General features: G+C 42.5%; 9 protein-coding genes across 9 annotated transcripts; 5 read left to right on the top strand and 4 right to left on the bottom strand.

The window, feature by feature from the left end:
• Nucleotides 1-366: 366 nt before the first annotated feature.
• Nucleotides 367-1,452, top strand: EAE98_007462 (uncharacterized protein; the record flags this gene model as incomplete). The annotated part of the gene is made up of 2 exons (XM_038955085.1): nucleotides 367-803; nucleotides 884-1,452. The coding sequence occupies 2 exons, from the start codon at nucleotides 367-369 to the stop codon at nucleotides 1,155-1,157; spliced, it is 711 nt and encodes a 236-aa protein (XP_038808735.1). The 3' UTR covers nucleotides 1,158-1,452.
• Nucleotides 1,453-2,027: 575 nt separating this feature from the next.
• On the top strand, nucleotides 2,028-2,993 carry EAE98_007461 (uncharacterized protein; the record flags this gene model as incomplete). Its single annotated transcript, XM_038955084.1, has 1 exon — nucleotides 2,028-2,993. The coding sequence occupies one exon, from the start codon at nucleotides 2,028-2,030 to the stop codon at nucleotides 2,991-2,993; it is 966 nt and encodes a 321-aa protein (XP_038808734.1).
• Nucleotides 2,994-3,390: 397 nt separating this feature from the next.
• Nucleotides 3,391-4,005, bottom strand: EAE98_007460 (uncharacterized protein; the record flags this gene model as incomplete). Its single annotated transcript, XM_038955083.1, has 1 exon — nucleotides 3,391-4,005. One exon carries the CDS (start codon nucleotides 4,003-4,005, stop codon nucleotides 3,391-3,393), a length of 615 nt encoding a protein of 204 aa, XP_038808733.1.
• A 551-nt stretch (nucleotides 4,006-4,556) lies between these two features.
• On the top strand, nucleotides 4,557-5,197 carry EAE98_007459 (uncharacterized protein; the record flags this gene model as incomplete). Its single annotated transcript, XM_038955082.1, has 2 exons — nucleotides 4,557-4,626; nucleotides 4,683-5,197. The coding sequence occupies 2 exons, from the start codon at nucleotides 4,557-4,559 to the stop codon at nucleotides 5,195-5,197; spliced, it is 585 nt and encodes a 194-aa protein (XP_038808732.1).
• Nucleotides 5,198-6,011: 814 nt separating this feature from the next.
• EAE98_007458 (uncharacterized protein) lies at nucleotides 6,012-7,121 on the top strand (the record flags this gene model as incomplete). Its single annotated transcript, XM_038955081.1, has 5 exons — nucleotides 6,012-6,264; nucleotides 6,322-6,453; nucleotides 6,514-6,647; nucleotides 6,726-6,825; nucleotides 6,877-7,121. 5 exons carry the CDS (start codon nucleotides 6,012-6,014, stop codon nucleotides 7,119-7,121), a joined length of 864 nt encoding a protein of 287 aa, XP_038808731.1.
• A 305-nt stretch (nucleotides 7,122-7,426) lies between these two features.
• Nucleotides 7,427-7,900, bottom strand: EAE98_007457 (uncharacterized protein; the record flags this gene model as incomplete). The annotated part of the gene is made up of 1 exon (XM_038955080.1): nucleotides 7,427-7,900. The coding sequence occupies one exon, from the start codon at nucleotides 7,898-7,900 to the stop codon at nucleotides 7,427-7,429; it is 474 nt and encodes a 157-aa protein (XP_038808730.1).
• A 794-nt stretch (nucleotides 7,901-8,694) lies between these two features.
• Nucleotides 8,695-10,708, top strand: EAE98_007456 (uncharacterized protein; the record flags this gene model as incomplete). The annotated part of the gene is made up of 3 exons (XM_038955079.1): nucleotides 8,695-9,189; nucleotides 9,264-10,294; nucleotides 10,344-10,708. 3 exons carry the CDS (start codon nucleotides 8,695-8,697, stop codon nucleotides 10,702-10,704), a joined length of 1,887 nt encoding a protein of 628 aa, XP_038808729.1. The 3' UTR covers nucleotides 10,705-10,708.
• On the bottom strand, nucleotides 10,709-12,069 carry EAE98_007455 (uncharacterized protein). Its single transcript, XM_038955078.1, has 2 exons — nucleotides 11,577-12,069; nucleotides 10,709-11,456 (listed from the first exon to the last, which is right to left on the bottom strand). Exons 1-2 carry the CDS (start codon nucleotides 11,941-11,943, stop codon nucleotides 10,930-10,932), a joined length of 894 nt encoding a protein of 297 aa, XP_038808728.1. The 5' UTR covers nucleotides 11,944-12,069; the 3' UTR covers nucleotides 10,709-10,929.
• Nucleotides 12,070-14,083: 2,014 nt separating this feature from the next.
• EAE98_007454 (uncharacterized protein) lies at nucleotides 14,084-14,740 on the bottom strand (the record flags this gene model as incomplete). Its single annotated transcript, XM_038955077.1, has 1 exon — nucleotides 14,084-14,740. The coding sequence occupies one exon, from the start codon at nucleotides 14,738-14,740 to the stop codon at nucleotides 14,084-14,086; it is 657 nt and encodes a 218-aa protein (XP_038808727.1).
• Between the last annotated feature and the right edge of the window lie 4,724 nt (nucleotides 14,741-19,464).

The following is a 19,464-nucleotide window of genomic DNA, read 5'->3' as shown; positions in this document are numbered from 1 at the left end:
ATTCGATTGGTGACAAAGAGCCGAAACTTGGGGTCGTACTTTCGGGACCAGAATGGAGCGGCTAAGTTGACGTGCTAGTTTCGGATGTCAATTGAATGCTAGTCTTGGGATACCATGATACCATGATGGGATGGCGAACCGTCTTTTTTTAACATGTCTCTCGCAAATTCGAAAAAAAGAGGCGTTGAATGATTGTTATATAAACCGATAGCTACCGTTGTTTAAATCGCATCCCTCATTCCAATTTTGATCTGCTTTATATTAAATCCAAACCCAAGAGTTGTTTTTTTTGTCGTCTTCTTTTGATCATACAATCAATAGATAATCTTTTGTTTCCATATCGCGAATAGTTAATAATAATTCACCATGCAATTCAGCAAAATTACTTTTCTCCTCGGAGCTCTCCCCTTCACCTATGCTGCATACGGAGCCGCAGATGCCAGTTCTGCATCCAGTGTGGTGACTCCATCCAGCACCACAAGCACTTCTCCTTCCGACCCAACCCACACTATTCTCGTTGGCGCCGGCGGCCAACTTACCTTTTCTCCCAACGAAACCAAGGCTGACGTAAACACAACTCTTGAGTTCCATTTCTATGCCAAGACGCATTCGGTTGCCCAAGCAGCATTTGCATCGCCCTGTAAGGGCTCAGGTTTCTTCTCTGGCCCAATCGCTACCACTGGCACCGAAGCCAACGCCTCCGTCTTTAGCGTGCTTGTAAATGACACGAAACCGATCTGGTTCTACTGTGGATATCCCGGACATTGTGAGGGTGGAATGGTAGGAGCTGTTAATGTGAATACGTAAGTGTTATTCCTCTTTCCTATCCCTTCTTCACCATCTAAATACCAAATATACATTATCTCACACTAACACGACTCAGAACCGACAACAAAAAAACCCTAGCAAAATTCTCACTCGCAGCAAAAGCACTAGATAGTGATGCCACAACAAACCCAAAAGGCATTGTGGGAGGCACGCTCGCTCCATTGAAAGCAGAATCGGGTTCTGGGACAAGTAGCTCAGCGGGAGCTAGTAGTGCAACGGGTACTGCGGCGTCGGCGTCGGCTACGGGCTCAAGTGCGGCGGATGTTACGACTGTGGGATGGATCACGTTTGGGGGGGCGGTGCTGGTCGCTGGTCTTTTGGGCATGTAATGGGCTTGAGATTTCATGGAAAGGAGAACGGAAGAGGCGAGGAAATTTTGCATGTGTGTTAGATAAAGTGTTTGTTAGTTATTGCTGGATATCCGGGCTTTAAATGTGCTTATGAATGAGGTGTTTGGGGCGTTGATACCTGTTTGTTTTTGGGATTTCGGGAGTACATTACAGGAATGGAACAAATGCATTGATTGCAGTGTTGATTTACTTTGATCGCGAGAGCATCTGTTGTCACTTTGAGTTTAGTCTGTGAAGTGGCATGAAATCGTCAATATAGGCGAGAGAAATAGTCAGGGTTGTCGAATTATCATGTCTGTCAACGCAAGTGTACATGTTGACTAGATTTTGGATTCTCTTCTTCGAAAAGCTTTGGGATTTTGAGTTTGATTTGATTATTTTGCATCATTACGAAAGGTTTAGCCGATCTGAGTTTGCATATGATTTTTCATACAATACCCTTCAAACTTCCTAGACTGGGTAATCAACGCAATTTTGCCGTACATATACTGCTGGAATGGACAAGTAGCAGAAATATGGTTACGGGGACTCTCGGCTGCTTGACCCTGATAGTTTGATCAGAATATTCTGTCATAGCAATGCATAACAGAGTATGATCAATTATATCGTAGGTCTCTTGGGAGTTGCTAACTTTCTCTTGTACAGTTCATCATGTATTAAGATGTGCTGGGCAGCGTTTGATACGGCTGGTGGTAACTATTGCGCTGCCGTACTGACACCCCTTTCTGAGTACATACCTATTCTTCTAGCTGGTTTCCTTCATATATAATCTCTGATCTTTACACACTCTGATCTACTAAGTAGTAGCATTGCTGATCAGAAAATTGAATTTAACTTACATTAGCAAAAATGAGCAATTCAACTGATAGCATGAAGTCGACACCCCATATCAACGAGCAGTCACAACCCCCAGAGTTCCCAATCTTTAACGATGCAGACGTCGTTCGCCGGCTAGAAACCTGGAATGTTAGATATGATTTCACACCCACCATGTTCAGGAAAACATCACGGTTTCCTTGGGTCTATATGGACTTAAAAGATCATCCAATTGAATGCAAGAGATTGTTCAATCACGACCGCATCACCAACGAAGTCAACGCTTTGAAATTGGTTTCACAGCAAACAACAATTCCCGTTCCGCGTCTTCTCGATTATGGCATTAATTCAGACGGTACACGATACCTTGTGACGGAACTCATCAGCGGCATTGGTCTCAACAAATTGCATGAGTTAGGCTGCCTAGTAACAGCTGACAAAAAACATACAGAAGAATCTTCTTGCGATACTTGTGTGCGTAGAGCATATTCCAACGCCATAAACTTTGTAGAAAATACTGTATTGCCACAACTTTCAACTATGAAATCCCACACAAGAGGTATTGACGGTTTCGTTATGCCTCCTGCTTGGTTACCCATCGATACGCAAGAACCATGGAAAGGAAGAAAAGAACCGTGGAAGACTCTCCCGCTCGCAACTCCCGAATACGTATTCCAACATGGAGATCTAGCAGCCCATAATCTTCTTATAGACACGGAAACTCTCCAACCTAAAGCTTTGATAGATTGGGAATTCGCTGGTTACTATCCTCCCGGAATGGATCTGTGGCCTGGAACATTGGATTTTTGTGCATATGTTCGTTGTGCTAGAGGTGATAATATGGCGGAGTTGATTAGGAAATATATTCCGGAGGACTTTTTGGAGGCTTGTGGCCATTTGGAAGATAGAGAGAAATTTGACTTGTTGGTTAGATCGGGATATTTTCCGGATCCTGAGGAGTTGAGAGCAGCTATGTCAACGCCGGTCATCAATTCCTAAGGATGAGGTTGATATCTCACGTGATAGTGTTACTCAATCGGTTTTGGAGAAGGAATGTGTTGTTGGGGGTGCAGAAGTTAGATAACTTCAGAGCTAATTGAGCACGCGAATTCCATATGCGCGCAATGTACCGATCTCCCACTTCTCTCTCTCTCTTCTAGCGTTTGTGATGAACTGCTAGTGCATGGTAATTTGTTGGAAAGACAATACTGTTGAATCATGAGCACTCTATTTTTAGAGAACTTTAACTTCATCTCCAAAGGAATAAATATCAATTTTTCATTCACCCTGAATTCAATGCGGATGTAAATAATCCAATCAAAAGTCTCAAGCTTTCATCCTGCAACAACATCGCAAGATCTCCTTTTTCTCCCCAAAGTCTCTTTTCACGTCATTCCTACACCCAAGCCAATCTCTCACACCTATGAAATCCCATCACAACATCATTCGTCGAATTATTAGTTTCCCCTCCATAATGATCCAAAACCTCCGAACAATGATCCGAATGTTCCAAATCCAAACTCTTGTCGTCCAAATAATCTGCTCTCCTCGCAATCCCCAGTGCCAATTTCCTCCAGAGAAAAAAACAATGCGTCGAGTGATACTTGTGCGTAAAAACGTGTTTGTTCTTTCCCGCCCATAGGTCTGCAGGGGGTACTTGCACGGTGTAGGTGTCGTCTGTATACCACTCTCTGTCTTCAAAGGGAGAATATTGAGAACTGAGATCGGAGAAGTAACATTCACGTGGTATCCAGCCGTAGATCATGGGTTCCATGACACAGTTTTTGGAGAGCGCTTCTTCGACTGAGGAGCCGCAATCGATGTATTGAGGTAGATTGGGGTGTTTTTGAGACCATATCCAGAAGGTACCGATGATGATTGATGTTAGGACAGCTGCACACAAAAGACCTTGAATTAGTCTTCTGGTAGTTGAGGTGGTTTTTCTTGTCTCCGATGGACTGGAACCTTCTTCAAATGGGAGCTGATCATATCGCACATGTTTAGATTCCATGGTAGTTGTTTGCTCCTTCGGCTTTTCCACGACCAGAAGATGTATATTTTCCAGAGATCTTCGAGGTAGAAAAAATGATGAGACAAAGTTGTGTGAACAGGAGAGTGCGATTCTTCCGTGTTTCCCGAAATGTTCTTGGTAATCTGACGTCAACTGCTACAGAAAGATAGTGATGACCAGCCGAAAAGGGAAGATAATGCAGCCAATGCTAGACTCTCAAACTTCATTGGGAGGTTCGTGCGGATATAGTCACTGACAATTATTCGTGCAGAAATCTTTCCCCTGCATGATGCACAAGCGTTATGTTGACAAACTGTATCTGGGAATTGAATCCTTTGAATATGCACCTGCAACTACACCCTAGAAAATATCCCACTTCCACGGATTAGGAAGGAGGTCAAAAGTGCTTCAGATATCCTTAGGTAATACTGTGTTGAAGATAGTGTTATATATGGTTTCCGATTCCTCTTGAATAAGAGGAATTCAGGCCTTCTACACGTATTACTCTCACTTCGTCTTTCACTCAAGCATCACCAAAACATCCCGTCATCATGAAGGTCACATATGCATTAACAGCTTTGAGCTTGCTCGGTGTAGCAATTGCTCTCCCTACTCCAGTTGGTATGTAGTTCACTTTAACTCTATTGATAGATAATTCGTATTAACATCGATGGCAGATACAAGAGAAGCACATGGTATCGAATCAGCCGTAGAGGCGAAACGGGATGCAGCACCAGCAGAAGAAGCTACCAACTATTTCTATGCTGTCCAGAAGAAGGATGCTGTGCCCGAAGAAGCTTCCAACATTTTCTATGCTGTTCAGAAGAAGGATGCTGCACCAGAAGAAGCTACAAATTTCTTCTATGCCGTTCAGAAACGAGATGCCATACCAGAGGAAGCTTCCAACATTTTCTATGCTGTTCAGAAGAAAGATGCTGAGCCAGAAGAAGCTGCAACCAACTGGTTTTATGCTGTACAAAAGCGGGATGCTGTGCCAGAAGAGGCTTCCAACATTTTTTATGCTGTTCAGAAGAAGGATGCCGAGCCAGAAGAAGCGGCGACCAACTGGTTTTATGCTGTACAAAAGCGGGATGCTGTGCCAGAAGAGGCTTCCAACATTTTCTACGCTGTTCAGAAGAAGGATGCCGAGCCAGAAGAAGCGGCGACCAACTGGTTCTATGCTGTGCAATAGAATAATCTTGGCTCCGAGAAAAGAAGCCGGGGGTGTGTTTTTGCCATAGAAGGCGGGGCTTGGAGGATCGTCTTTGATGAATTTATGTCTAAATGAAGAATATAATGTAACTGAACAACCTTGATGCACCCTTGTCCATTCCTGAATTATCTTGTAACCCTGTCACTAGACCAATGATTTGTCGCCTTGCAGAAAATCTTCAATGGTGAGATATCGCTTTCGTATATCGTATATAGTTACTTATCGTAAAACTTGAGTATACCCGAGGAGCCGTTAATACCTATAGTTAGACCCACATTATATCCGCAAATGCCACGAGTTGAGGTGTCATGCGGGGCTCGCTTCTGTCTTAACTAAAAGGGGAAGGAGGCATCAGCCTTGGCGATCCTTCAACCCACAATATGCATGCACGATCCAAAGCCACTGAAAGCTTGTGCGTGTAAATCAACGTATCTTGCTTCATTCGGAACCTATTGGTACAGAATATGAGTATGTCGATCTTTCGTGTTCTTATCAAGAGCGACGTTCTGGAAGTACTTGAAGATCAGATCATTTTAGTGCTTACGATGGGTCGGTCGGAGACCTGGTTGCTAACTACGGGCTTATCATGCTAGAATTGGAAGGTAGATAGTGATATTTCTTGGAATCGTTGAGGGGCAAGACGGGTGGGGGTTGGTGAGGGACTTTCGGTATTCGGTTCTTCAAATGGCTGTTTGCGAAATCTTCAACAACTTCCCAGTTTAACAAGACAGAGAAGTAGTACTACCTACATTCAAACTCACGCTTCAATTTTTGAGTTTAATCAAGGGAAATCATGGGACATTCGGATGAGTCAAGTGTACCATTTCTTACTGATTTGGAAAATGAATACACGGCGACTGAGAAATCTCATAGATCAACTTTAGACAACCCTAGAGCCACGAAATGCTCAAAAACGCAGACTTGTTTCTGGATTTCATGTATAGTTGTCGTTACACTGCTCACAAATACTGCAACATATCTCACCACACATCGAGTCCCCAGAAATCTGGACCAAGTATGTGCTAAGCATACAAGTCAAACTTGGAGTTAGTTACCAAAACTTTATCTTTGGAAAAAAAAGACGAATGAACTGACTCTAACAGGTCCCATCCTCGATAACATTGACATTGAATACGAAACTGTTAGATTCAATGGCTCACTGTTCACCAACACTATATACAGAGAAGAACCTAGCCCAGAAGTTGATGAAGCTTGGTACAATCTTGGAACAAAATGTATGTTGACAGTCTCATCCTCCAAACAAGACAAATTCTGATGCTGACACACATGAATAGATAAGGCAATAATTATCCCACCAGAAGATGCTCCCAAAGCCGGAATATCACTTGATCATTTCCGAGTAGATGAGAAAGATGGAGGTCCTGGCTATCCTGCTATAGTTGAGGTGATGCATCAATTACATTGTCTGGTAAGACTTCCAATTCTAGATAGCACTTGCTTGCAAAGCTGGAGATCATAAACGGACACGGAAGCTGACAATACGTAGAATCTTCTCCGACAAGGGCTCTATTACAACTCTGAGTACTACCACAATCTCGGAGAAGGCCCATTCAAGAATGAAGAATATATCTTGAAAGCACATATAAGTATGCATATTAGCACTATTGCCTGGAATCAATTACTAACAACCACAATAGACCACTGTCTAGACACCGTCCGCCAAAGTTTAATGTGTTCAGCCGATACAGGAGCACATCCTTTCTTGTGGGCAAAGTCTGGAGATCGTGTTCACTTATATCCGGACTTCAACCGTGATCACAAATGCAAGAATTTTGATGATATAAGGCAGTTTGCTGAGAAACATCAGGCACCGTGGCGTGAAGATGGTCAGTTGAATGTGCAGCCAAAAGACGGAGAAGTTATTTTACCAGCAATTCCATGATTTGGGAATTAATGCCCTGGAGAATATAAACTCATTTAATTTCACATACATTAAAGCATTCCATCATTTTCATCGTTCTTTCCCTCGTAGCTGATATCTCATGAAAATCATTTGTCGTGTCCTTTCCCCCCTTCCCCAAATCCTAACCCGCTTGAAGTTGTTATGACTGCACCCATTCCGATATCCAAACCAGCTTAGAACCTTTAACTCCAACTCCAAAGATGTTGGCGTCATTCTCCTCAATTTTAAGAGTTTCCTTCTCTTTCGCCGCTTGACCACTCCTCCCTAGCATAATCTCTGTACCATTACGCCTTTTCCAGATCCTTGACTTCAAACCAGGCTCCTAAAATAGCCATCCCCATAAAAAACGGAAAGATGATCATCTGCGGAGCCGAATCCCCAAATTCTGGGTCCATCGCCTTACTTCCCGGATATAATATCGCAGACAACCCCGCGATCCAATACAAACTCCCCGCAATCGCAGCTGTGATCATACTATCCCGAGTCATCTTTCGCACCCACACTGACTCTGATGATTCTGGCGTCTGTTTCTTCTCTACCTTCGATTTGGACTTCGGAGTTGGGATACGTGGGAAGCGCCAGGTATAGTATAAGGTAACGAGACCAAGTAGTGCGCCCAAAGACATGGTTTGTCCATTGTGGAATTTGGCATGAGGGGGCCAGCGGGGATTGTAAATGTGGGTGTGGTTCCAATCTGCGATGAAGGGTGTAACGCCTTGGCCGAAAGCAGAGATGGTGAGGAGGACACGACCGCGCATCTTGGAGTATTTAGAGCTGCTGATTTGATGATGTTTAGTACGTAAATGAGAGTTTGTTTGATGGATTGGAGGAAGTGATTGATAGTTGATGGTTGTATTAATCTTTACGATCAACTCAACGTGTCTGGATGACGTGAAGAATGAGAGATGAAGTAATATTTAAGTTCCACTAGGCTTAAGGTTTGGTCTAGAAGATCGACAGCTCCCGGACCAGCAAACGCAGTCCCGCAGTGCAAGAGCTTGAGGTTTCAGCTCAGCTCGCTGTTCGGAGGAGAAAAAACAGACCGAATTCGACCACCTCACACAAACAATCAAGATACTTTAACGAATCAATTACGAACAAAGGAACTCGATTCAAAAGTGTGAAGTACAATATCAGGTTTTAATCATTCATATCATTACCTAGGTATAATCATATCTTTGAAAAGAAGTTGAACAGAAATAATTGGATTATAAAAGTGTTTGGTGAAGCTGTTTTGGTACCAAGGTAGCTCGAGCGTGGTCGTGTAACCTTAACAGCGGTGAGACATGGCATAATTCTCCAGCCTCAAGTTGCGGGGTGGGATTGTCTATCAGATATGGTGTTGTTCATCGTCACTATATTAGGAGCTGTCTCAAGGAAGCGCGTTCTGCAAGCTCAATGTCAAATGGTCTAGGTATACTTGTAGATTTCGATGTGATGGCAGTGAATAAGTCACGTGTCAGTACGCAAACACCATGCTAGGATATTTTATTCCAAAACTTGAGGAGATTACCCTAAATACACTCTTGTGCAAAAAACTCCAGCTCACAACATGTCTCCTGCACCTCTGGAGCCTCTGCTCGCAGCGGGAGCACCTCCAATGAGAACGAAGAAAGGATGGTGTACATGCGGATGTTGCTCCAAAGTTTTCCTAACAATGATCCTCACAATCGTTGTATCTCTGTATCTAGCTCTTCCTTCCTTGCCTCCAACTCCCCCAGGCCATGTTGCAGTTATCTCGCCTTTTGAGATCCATACGGTTACGGATTTTCTCAGCGCTGCCAAGTCTGGTATCATGCCCGGAAACCGAAAAACCGTACTACCTCTCATGCCTGAGGAGGTAGTGAAATATTTGTCGACCAGTTACGTTGAATGGGCGCCAGAACCTTATAAAACCCAACTTGGCTCGGAGAGGGTGTCTGCAACTCTCTCCACTGCACCGCCTTTGGCTAGAATCATGATGGCTGCATCTGGGATGAGCGATATTTTGCGTGCTGCACTAGATTCACTGAGCATTGAACGGAATTTGGACATGATGAAGAAAAGAGTAGTCACCTCCATTTTAATATAGTTTTTCTACCTGAACATTTTGAACAATCACAGTGGACTAATTTTCTCTAGATTTGGCATGGTATGTCACCAATTCCTCCTGCTCGGTGGGAGTCCATGGGCCTCTCTAAACCAGAGAATATCGATGTGGCTCTCTCTCAAATACAGCTCATAGTAGACGTATTTGAATATCTTCATACTCCTCGTGTGCAAGGTCGACTACGAGATATATATAACCATATATGGTTCGAGTTTGACATTCTTCAAGATGTATTAGACGCACTGGAAGTTTCAAATGGGAGACCTAAACCAGTTTACGATTTGCCGGCTCTGTGGCAAGAATACATCCAATCATATCTCTTCGAAAACATGGCTTTCCAATCCCGCAGCTTTATATTCACAAACTTACTCCCTCATTACAACGCGACCCGTTCCAATTTTTTCGATCAATCGAGATTTATTGTTGGCGAAGCTGAGACTCCCCTCATTTCTCAACATCACTATCGTGTTCTAAACAGTATACTCGATCTCTATATCGAAACCGAGTTCCATGTTGTACCGCATACTGTCGGGTTCGTATATCGACATGAACCAGGCAATGTGACTGGGTTACTGAGTGAAGATGAAAACTCGTGGAAAAGAAATAACGCAATATATGAGAGTATCCAAAATGCTAGAAGAGATGACTTTCTGATAGACTATCAACGAAAAATAAAAGAGACCGCTGAGATGAGATCCACAAATGATAATCATTCTTCATTTGGACAAAAGCAGAAAGCTCTACAACCCGTATGGGACATTTTAGTTAAAGCAGACGCGCACCAAACAGCACAGCCACAAATATTGAACCCTTCGAAAGTAGAAGAGGAAGATTGGGTAAGAGAATTGGGTAGCTTTGATAAATTTGGATATGTCATCTACAAAATGAGTAAGGGTCAAAACGAGAAACAATGGAAAAACTTTCTTGCTAGACTGGAAGTAGGGTTAGATAGTGCATGGGAAGGTATGATGGGAGTTGATAATGTGAGGCAAAAAGTGACATTACATTGGATAGAGGGTCTCGATGAAAGTATATTCGAGGACGACTTTGCAGATGCTAGAGAGTATGATGGCCTTCCCTTACACTTGCGACTGAAGCTGACAAACTTGCAGACACTTCCAAAACATGGTAGCTTCAAAAAGTATTCCGGCTAATTTATCCACGAAAACTTTCCTCGTTGTCGACTCTGCGTCTTTCTTATCATTTAGTTCTACACCAGGGAGCAGCAACCGTGGCTTTCTCAATGTTGTCTCGGCAGACTTTGATCCTGCTTCCAATCTGATAGAAGGATATAATGGTGCTTTCAAGATCATAGATCAATTGGTGTGGACAGAATTGTATCCTATGGTTGAGCACTTGAATTGTGCTAGCTTAGACGCATTTTGGGCACTGGCTAGAAACAATCCCTCGGAACTGTACATTGGGGCAACAACAGAGATTCAAAGAAGAGCCTGGAATTCTTTGGATAATTAAACCTATAAATAATATCAGTAGCTAAGTTCCGGAGGAATGAGATTTCAGACGAAATGAAGAACATCCATCAATGAACATATCAAAACAGGTTTGGTGTGGAGCTACTCCGAGTTTGATACACCCTCAAAGGAGTCAAATAACAATACTCAACGGTATCTGCCTTATACATGCTACTAATTACTCCCAGCCCTACACTCCTGGGACAAAACTTCTACTTGCACACATCTACGAAGTAGACACATAAACCGACAGAACCGCAGCATAAGCCGCCGCCGTACCCATAACAGCCTGATTCGACGCAGGCGCCGCCAAAGAAACTACAATGGCAAAAACAATAATACACAGTGAAATCGTCAACAACCTCGTATGCAACCTCTCCTGATACGACAAAATAACCAAAGGGAAAACCAGCGACGCACCCGCCACACACGCAAACAGAAACCGCGCCATGATATCAGCAATCGTAATCGTATTCTGATATCTTTGGGAGACGCCAGAAGTCATGGGACTTCTCTCCAAACTCTCAAGATTAGGAAAATTTACACGCTTCGCGTACCAGAATTTGCGCAGACATCGGTGCAGCGCTCTGCGTATGGGATCCGAATCCGCAGGCGCGAGATCCACACGCATGAGTCGCGTCTTGTACATTTCTTTTATAGTGATATCGTCTCGGATGGCGGAGAGCCTACCGCAGTCTGAAAGCGCGATCGTTTGCAAGCGCGATATATTGTTGAAGTTGAGGATCGCTTCATCTACAATGTACATGCAAGATTGCCATATTAGGAAAAATTGTGCCAGAAATTACTACGATTATACCATGTGACACCATAGCATAGCACAGAATAGCGCGCGCCAATTCGAATTCCACTCACCATATTCCCTCAACAAGCGTCTCAATTTCCTTACGTTCTCCTGCGTAATCGTCTCCTCAATAGGCGCGACATCCGCATCTCTCCTCGCCGACCGCAACCCCAAGAGATCTTTTCTCTGCGCATCAATCCCCATCTGCAGCCCCGCCTGATAAATCTCGCGATCGACTTTCGCAATCTCGTCTTCCAGAAATCGTAGGTTGATGAGATGGCTCGTCCGGAAGCGTCGGAAACTGAAGAGACTCAGTTCGTTGTCGTCGGTTGAGGTGCTCCAATGGGTGCGAAATTCGCGCACGAGCTTGTGCTCTCGACTGTGGGTGGGCGTCGGAATTTCACTTGTAGATGTAGATGCTGTGGTTTGGGGGTCCATTGTGAGGGGTGATATGTCGTGTTTAGGTATAATCAATACTCAATACTCGATATAAAAATACAGATCTAGAGTTACTGTCCACTTAACTATATAAGTTCTGCCTATATAGATACCTAAAGATGTAACATATAATCACAATAACACAGCTGCTTATATCTCAATTTATCGAACAATATGCACCAATCATCCATCTCTAGCTTAACCGCCCGCCTGTCAGCTACGGAAAACTACCGAGACAGCGAATCCACAGGTTGTGCGTACATATCGCTATTGAGACTGCTCAGCCCCGGGAGCGTCAGCTTTGTTAACCCAAATCTTACTCAATGGTAGACAGAATGATACCGCATCATCATGTTTGTGTCCGAAACTAAAGAAACGTTGCTGACAATATTAATAATATCACCAATATCGCTTCCCCTAACAAAATTCAATCAAATGAATAACCTATTAATCGCACAAGGGCCGCGTTGCGTAATCGCAATTGGACTTCGTAGTATCGGTAATTTAATACTTGATGAAGATTACCTATCTACCTAAATATATACAACTCCTATTAGTATACTGATATATATCTGATTATTAAATAAAAACTATATACTATAAACTCAAAGGCCTGAATATACCCCGTCGTAATAAACATCAGCATCGTTTGAGCTATATAGATTAATCGCTAGGATTGTTATAATATATATGTATATAGATATGTACCTAGATATGTAATAATCTTGAATTTCAGAGATTAGAAAATATGAAATTGAAGAGACTGAAGTTGGGAAGAGACTTAAGTATACCTATAGATAAGAATTCTAAATACGAGAATAAATAGTATATTTTATTAGTAGAGAGTATTTAATACTATTTATTTATTTATTTCTCTCTTATTTCTCTTCTCCTTTTTGAGTAAGGAGAGAATTATCGAGAAATTGTAAAGTATAATATATTATTATTAGATCTGTATATTATTTATTTATTTATTCATTTTATTATATATTTTATGTTAAATAAAACCTCAAGTTTTTTTTCGTAATTGTTTATTAAGTACCTAGGTATATATATATATATATATACATTCTCGATCTTGTAAAAATATATATTCTTCGTTCTTTAGGATATTCGAAGTATCTACTTAAAATATTATACTAGTAAAGTATTTTCTTTCTTTTATTTATATTTATCTTTATATATCTCCCTTTTTTCACTTCTCATATATACTTTATTTCGGCTTTCGAAAATGAAATTAATATATAAGATTATTATTATTCATAAATTTATTATAATCTATAATCTCTTAGAATAAGGTTTCTGAGTGGGTTTAGAGAGATAGAGTAGAATAAGATGGGATATTGAAAGATATTAATGAATTTAAATATTTTTGAAAATTCGTAAATTAGGAGGGTGAGAAGTAGGAGGGTGAGAAACGGGAGGGAAAGAATTTGAGGAGGGATGGGGGCGAGGGATGTGTTGATTGTTTGGGAAATAGAGATGGATAGTGGATAGATTGGATATGTGGATGAGAGGGGTAAGGTTGAGATTGAGATATGAAATAGAAGGTAGGAGATGGGAGATGGGAGATAGGAAATGGGAGGTAGGAAATGGGAGATAGGAGTTTAGAGAACGGTGGTTTTGTGGATGGGGAGGGGATTGTGTGGGATGAGGTAAGGTTTGAGGTTTGAGATACACTTTGTATTTCCAAGGTTGCGAATTAATGATTAATAGATTGAGTGAGTATGGTTGGGGGGGGGGGGGAGGGTTTGAGAAGTCAAATGTAAATGAGATCTGGAATGATGATTCTTTCAATGGTGAATAAGAGGTGTGGTGTGATGGGAGAATGATGAATATTCAATTTGAAATCAGAGTTTGGGTATGTGTTACAGAACTGGGCATAATCGGTATGAAGTAAGTACTTGAAGTTTCAAAACTAAGAAAAGCATATAAAAGTAAAGAATTGCATGTAAAATCACGCGTGATATTTGATTAACTATGTAATGTCTAGCTACCTAGCCAAATATGTGTGTCTGCCCGAAACACAGAAGTGTAAAAATGGTATCATGTAGAAAAAAGAAATGTATTATGTACAAAGAAAAAGATGAAGAATTCAAAGAATCGTCTCGCATCTCCGCACAGCGGAAGAGCTATCCCCTTAAAATGCCATCGTGGCCTTGGCTTTAGTCCAGTAGGCCAATCGCGCAGGATCAGCGGGATCAACTCCAACGCACTTCATATATGCTTGCCATCCTTCTACGGTACCTGTTTTGAGAGCTGTTCGAGCATCAGCACAGAATGTCTTCAAAAACCATGGTGTGCTTCCCCATGTGTACTCGTCAACCAAAACCAAAGCTCGGATCTCGTTCAACTTGTCGTCCGACAAGCCATCGATGGTGGTAGCTGTGGTGATCTTTGCGAGAGGATCTTTGAGGGCGGGAATAGATTGCGCGTATTGGAGATTGTATTTCGCCATTTGCATGTTTTTTGTTCCTTGGCCTGGACGACCGGGGCTGTGGTTGATGTTGTATTGGAAATTCACGCTTTCAAACGACATAAGTGCGATCATGGCGCCCATTTCTGCAGCAGTGAATTCTTTGTTTCCGAAAGCTATAGCAATACCCTTTGCTGCTTGAGTGAGAGTTGCGCACTCAGCTGGGAAAGGTGCGGTACTGCAGTCGGTTAAGGCGCCGGAGATTGCACCAACTATGGTTTCGGCCTGAGTGGCACGTCCAAGGATGAGGTTATTCGAAGCAATAGGCGACGCAATGGCGAGGGCCGAGAAAAGAGTGATTTGGATTGTCTTGAACAACATAATGATTGATTTATCGAGGTAATCTGTTTGAGATATGGGATTTGAGTTGGAGTTGGAGTATGGTTTCAAGAAGAGAGATAGATTAAGGTTGCGAGGATGCGATGGTTTATGTAGGTCCAGTAAGAAGGGTTGTTCTCGAATTTATTAACAATTGGCTTCAATAATAAGATTGTCTGTAGAATCTTTGTGATTGAACAAAGGAAGAAAGAAACTTTGAGAGAGTGATTGTTGATCCTCTTTGTTATTCCAAAAGAGAGAATGAAATGACTGCAGAAAGAGAGCCTTGAGTAATAGAAAAGAAAGAAACACTTATCTTCAGTCACAAAAAGGTAAGATTCACAAAGAATTCTTTGAATGACTCCATGGTAATAAAGAAACGTATGATTCCCTCAATCCCATACTTCGGATGAAGAAACAAACACGGTCATACTTGACTGATATTCTGTTTGCAAAGGCAAATTACAGAGACATTTAAGTGGATGAGGCTCAAGGAGATCCCAAGTATGTTCAGGTGGCGGAGATGACGACAGCCAATACTTTGAATATCAATGCAAGAGTCTGATATCTGAATGTTTCATGTTTCAAGAAGAGCGGAATAGTGCAGAACTCCTTGGTCAATGCTGTGTAGCCACGTGATCACACTTTCTGACCTTGGAGGTCGTAACGTGAGAAGCTCTCTTCTCGAAATGGGAAGTCGAGTTGAGAAAGTGTAGTTCGTTGAAAATTGAACAATTGAACAATCGAAACAGCAAATCCACAATTAGTTCAATATCCTTGCCCCCCCTGAAAACCCGAATTGTCGTTACACCAAGATGAGAAGATGACAAAATCTCCGTACTATGTCAATGCTATGAAGATCATTTACAAGCGGACTTTTAATCCCGCTGCTCATGAGCTTGCAAACGGTCCAAGCAATTCAATTCCGAATTACTGGATCGCATGGATTGTCATCGACACAGCATATTCAAACTGTCCGTTTTTTTGAGACACAAGTACATGCAGTACAGATGAATGAGAGCAAAAGGGTTCACACTTGATAAATTCATTGTATGAAGACCACCAGACGGGAAAGGAAAGCCTTACGAGGAACTTACAGCGAGTGTGGAAGAACGGATCGTAACGATGCACTGTGTTGTCGAAGATTTGATTAGGCGATTGGCCCGTCCTACGAGATGACATGCACTGTGGTTCAATTAATTAACACAGCCTCTTCTCGACCAACAAAAGTTTTCGGTAGTAGATGGCACGAAACATGAATTTGTTGCTTCAAAACTGGTAAGGTCGTGTGGGTGGTCTAACCAATATACGGAATTTTGAGGAACTATGGTGAGATTCGCGTAACCAAGAAAAGGAACCACCGTACAACTTTGAGTCTTTACCTCTTAGGGCTGGAGAACGTATATTGAGATACTCGTACTTGGAGGTACTTTTGCTCGACGCACAAGGGCACATGTTATGTATGGGCTTCACAAGGGCTTCACAAGGGCTTCACAAGGGCATGGAAGGGCATGAAAAGGGCTTCAGGGCAGAGGGGAAAATGTTGATGGCAGAGCTATGCCGTACAGCCCATTATTATGACGAAGATATAATTCTGCAGCCCTGCGGCATGGAAAGCGTCTCGAGTGTAAGACCAAATTTTCGTCCCAATTATATGTTCCAATGCCATCGCATTTTGTGGACCAGCATTGACTCATCCTTGCAAAGGGGCCCTCCCGATTTGATGAAGATCACGCTTTAAACTTTAAAGTTGCGGAGACGTGGTCAAATGGGAGTCATCGACCGCCGCCGTCTCGATCGCTTGGGGAATTGAGCTCGGGTTGAGGAAGAGTGCGAAATGCATGATCCGCACATCAGAATTTGGACACCTGCTCGAGACCTGATAAACTTTGGATGATTCCGATGTCAAGGTTGAAGCTTACCTCGCTTACCAAGCACTGTGCACACTACGGAACTCAATTCATAAGATACGTACTAGGTAGGATCTGCTGTTGACGTGTGTCGACGCAGACATGAAGGTTCGCATATCCAAATAGGAAGCTGTTAATCAATCTTACGATCTTGACGGCGTACAATTATTGATACCTAGAGAGGATGACGATGGATATCTTTGCAAACGTATTTATACTCGTCAGTCGCTAAGATTCGCTGACGACGAAGAGACCATGTGAAATTCAGGAGCTCGGCCAAAAGGTGTTTTTGGCAGCATCACATTCCAAGCAGCATTGAAAATTGATTATGCGGGGGATTGCCAGATATGATGATTCTGATAACCTTACATGACGGAAGGAGAAAAATAAGAAAGATTAGATACGGAAGTACATGGGATCTACCGGTCGTCGAAACTGCCCACCGAAGTTCAACGACATTTGTTCTTTTATTGGCTCTCGATAGGTAGATAGGTCTATTTGACTCTTTGAAGCAGCGAGCGTGGCTTAGATTTGCGGTTTTTTCCAGACTTTCCAGTTTCTCCCGTGCAAAATTGAGGCTCTTTGACTACTCGGTGAGTTTAAAGTGGACTCGGGGTGATAATTCGCCCGTCTTACTCCGTTTGCTGTACGGTACCCAAACAATCCTCCGTGCCTGTACCTGTCTGTCTCGTGCAGCTGACTAACATGAAAGGGGAAACGATTCATTCTTGCACACACCCCCAGTCAGTCCCTGGTGACGGAAAGGGAAAGGACAAGCTTTGAGCCTTGCACCTTATTTTTGAAGACTGGACTGGACGCTCTTTTAGCTTCGATCAGGTGGATTTCCCGTTTCTTCCGTGGGAACGGGGCTCGGGGTTTACTCATCAATGCTGTACGGTACAGTATTAATACATATCCCCTTCTTATCTTCGCTTTCGCTTGCAATGATCGACAATCGTTTCAATGAATTGACATCAATTTCATACGATAATTTGGTTCGAGTGGAGTCCCCTTGATACCAAGTTGAGAAAGTTACATTGATCACACTACGAATATGTTTAGAAAAGTTGGATAAAGAAGTGATTAGATGATTTTTGGCGGGAATATCTAGTACATCTCATCAAAAAGTACGATTGAAAAATTAGCAAAGAAACAACATCATACGAAGTAGATTCACAATCAAAGGATCTTTTACGCTTAAATGTCCAAGGCTTAAGTGATGGAAATAGCATCGCCTTCCCACCAAACAGTTTAAGCGCGAGACTTCAACAAGGGTGGTTGGGAAGAGACAATCTGGCGGGGCCCCCCTTGTGAGTGATCATAATGGCGTTCCGTTCCCACGTTTATTTGGATTCTTACTGTGTTTTATTTTATAAATCCACCCGGCTGGTTACAACTGCACTGGGGATTCTGCCACTTTTGGTTACAGATTGACTGACGACCTGGGTATGAATTGCTGGGCATACACTCAATGGGGATGAGAATGAGAAGATGTGTCTTTAGAGAACTTTCCCACTCAGGGGAAATTACCGATGGTGATGTGTGGCACATGGATTTTGACTCGATTGGATCCTTATGTGCTTGCTGCTGGATTGATGATGTGTATTTTTAGCTGTGCGGTTGAATAGGTACTGCAGAGTTGTTGGTTTATTAACTATCTCTCTATGTAGGTATTCCGTGCATGGTGGAAATGTATGTATGTAGATAACCTCACACAAAGGCAGCAGGGCTATTTATTGGCCGCCCAAATCACCACCCGACAGAAGCACCAGAGCATAGTCCATGTTCACTTCAGGGTCTGCATTGCGGGGAAGCAATGGACGGCGCCCATGTGTTTGTCGAATGGGAGAGAGAGGTGCGAGCATCAAGGGGGTGAGATTTCGACTTGGGAATCATGGGGAATCTGGATCGCGACTACAGATTCGGGAAGGGTCTTGAGAGTTGGGTTAGGGTTGGGGTTAAGAATGTTTCATGATTGATTGGGTTTAGCGATGGAATAGATGGCGAGGGTAGCAATTGAGATGTTAACTATAGTGAGGTATTTATTAAACAAATTGACAGCTTAACAATATGTATGTGTATGTGTATGTGTATGATATACAAGCGCGATAGGAAGGGACGGGAAATGATATCTCCCAGAAGCCATTTCTCATTGCTGTTTTGAAATTCAATCGGTAATTAAGCTTTCCTAGATTAGTAGATAGACGCCGTCGTGGAGATGTTTGAGATTGCATGGAGGAAAAATGGGATGTGATGAGGTTTCCAAGTGTTGGAACTGGGATTTCATCTCGGTTTCGGTATCGTACGAGGGGGGCCGAAGAGGAAAATTGCTGGGAAGAATGAGGAAATGGATGGGTGTTGGATGTTATGTTGTGGTGTGTTGTGGTGTTTGAGTTTTGGAAACCTTGGAGGAGACCTTGATATGTATGATAGATAGTGTGTTGAACATTGTTGAGCATCAAGTACCTAGGTAGTGATAGTAATATATCTAATTCTATACAACACCTACCTAGTAATTACATAATAAATGTCTATTCTTTCTACGAGTATATGTGTAAGAGGTTCATCCTTCAATTGACGCATATAAAAATAGCACAGCAGAGGGAAAGAGGGAAAGAGTGAAGGATGAAATGAAAAATGATATCAATTCTTACCATTGCCACGCCTCCAAATCAATTACCCTCACTCCCTCACTCCATCACTCATACACAGTGACCCCTTCCCTGGTTGAAATGGGATTACCAAGCTAACTTCATTTTGGCTCATCCTGGTTGATTCCTCATTGAGCGACAACTAACTACACAAGTGACAAGCCCA

This window comes from Botrytis deweyae, assembly GCF_014898535.1.
Source record: "Botrytis deweyae strain B1 chromosome Unknown BDEW_017, whole genome shotgun sequence".
NCBI classification, from domain to species: domain Eukaryota; kingdom Fungi; phylum Ascomycota; class Leotiomycetes; order Helotiales; family Sclerotiniaceae; genus Botrytis; species Botrytis deweyae.
The sequence above is the reverse complement of the archived record's forward strand: the minus strand, read 5'-3'. Positions and strand labels throughout refer to the sequence as shown.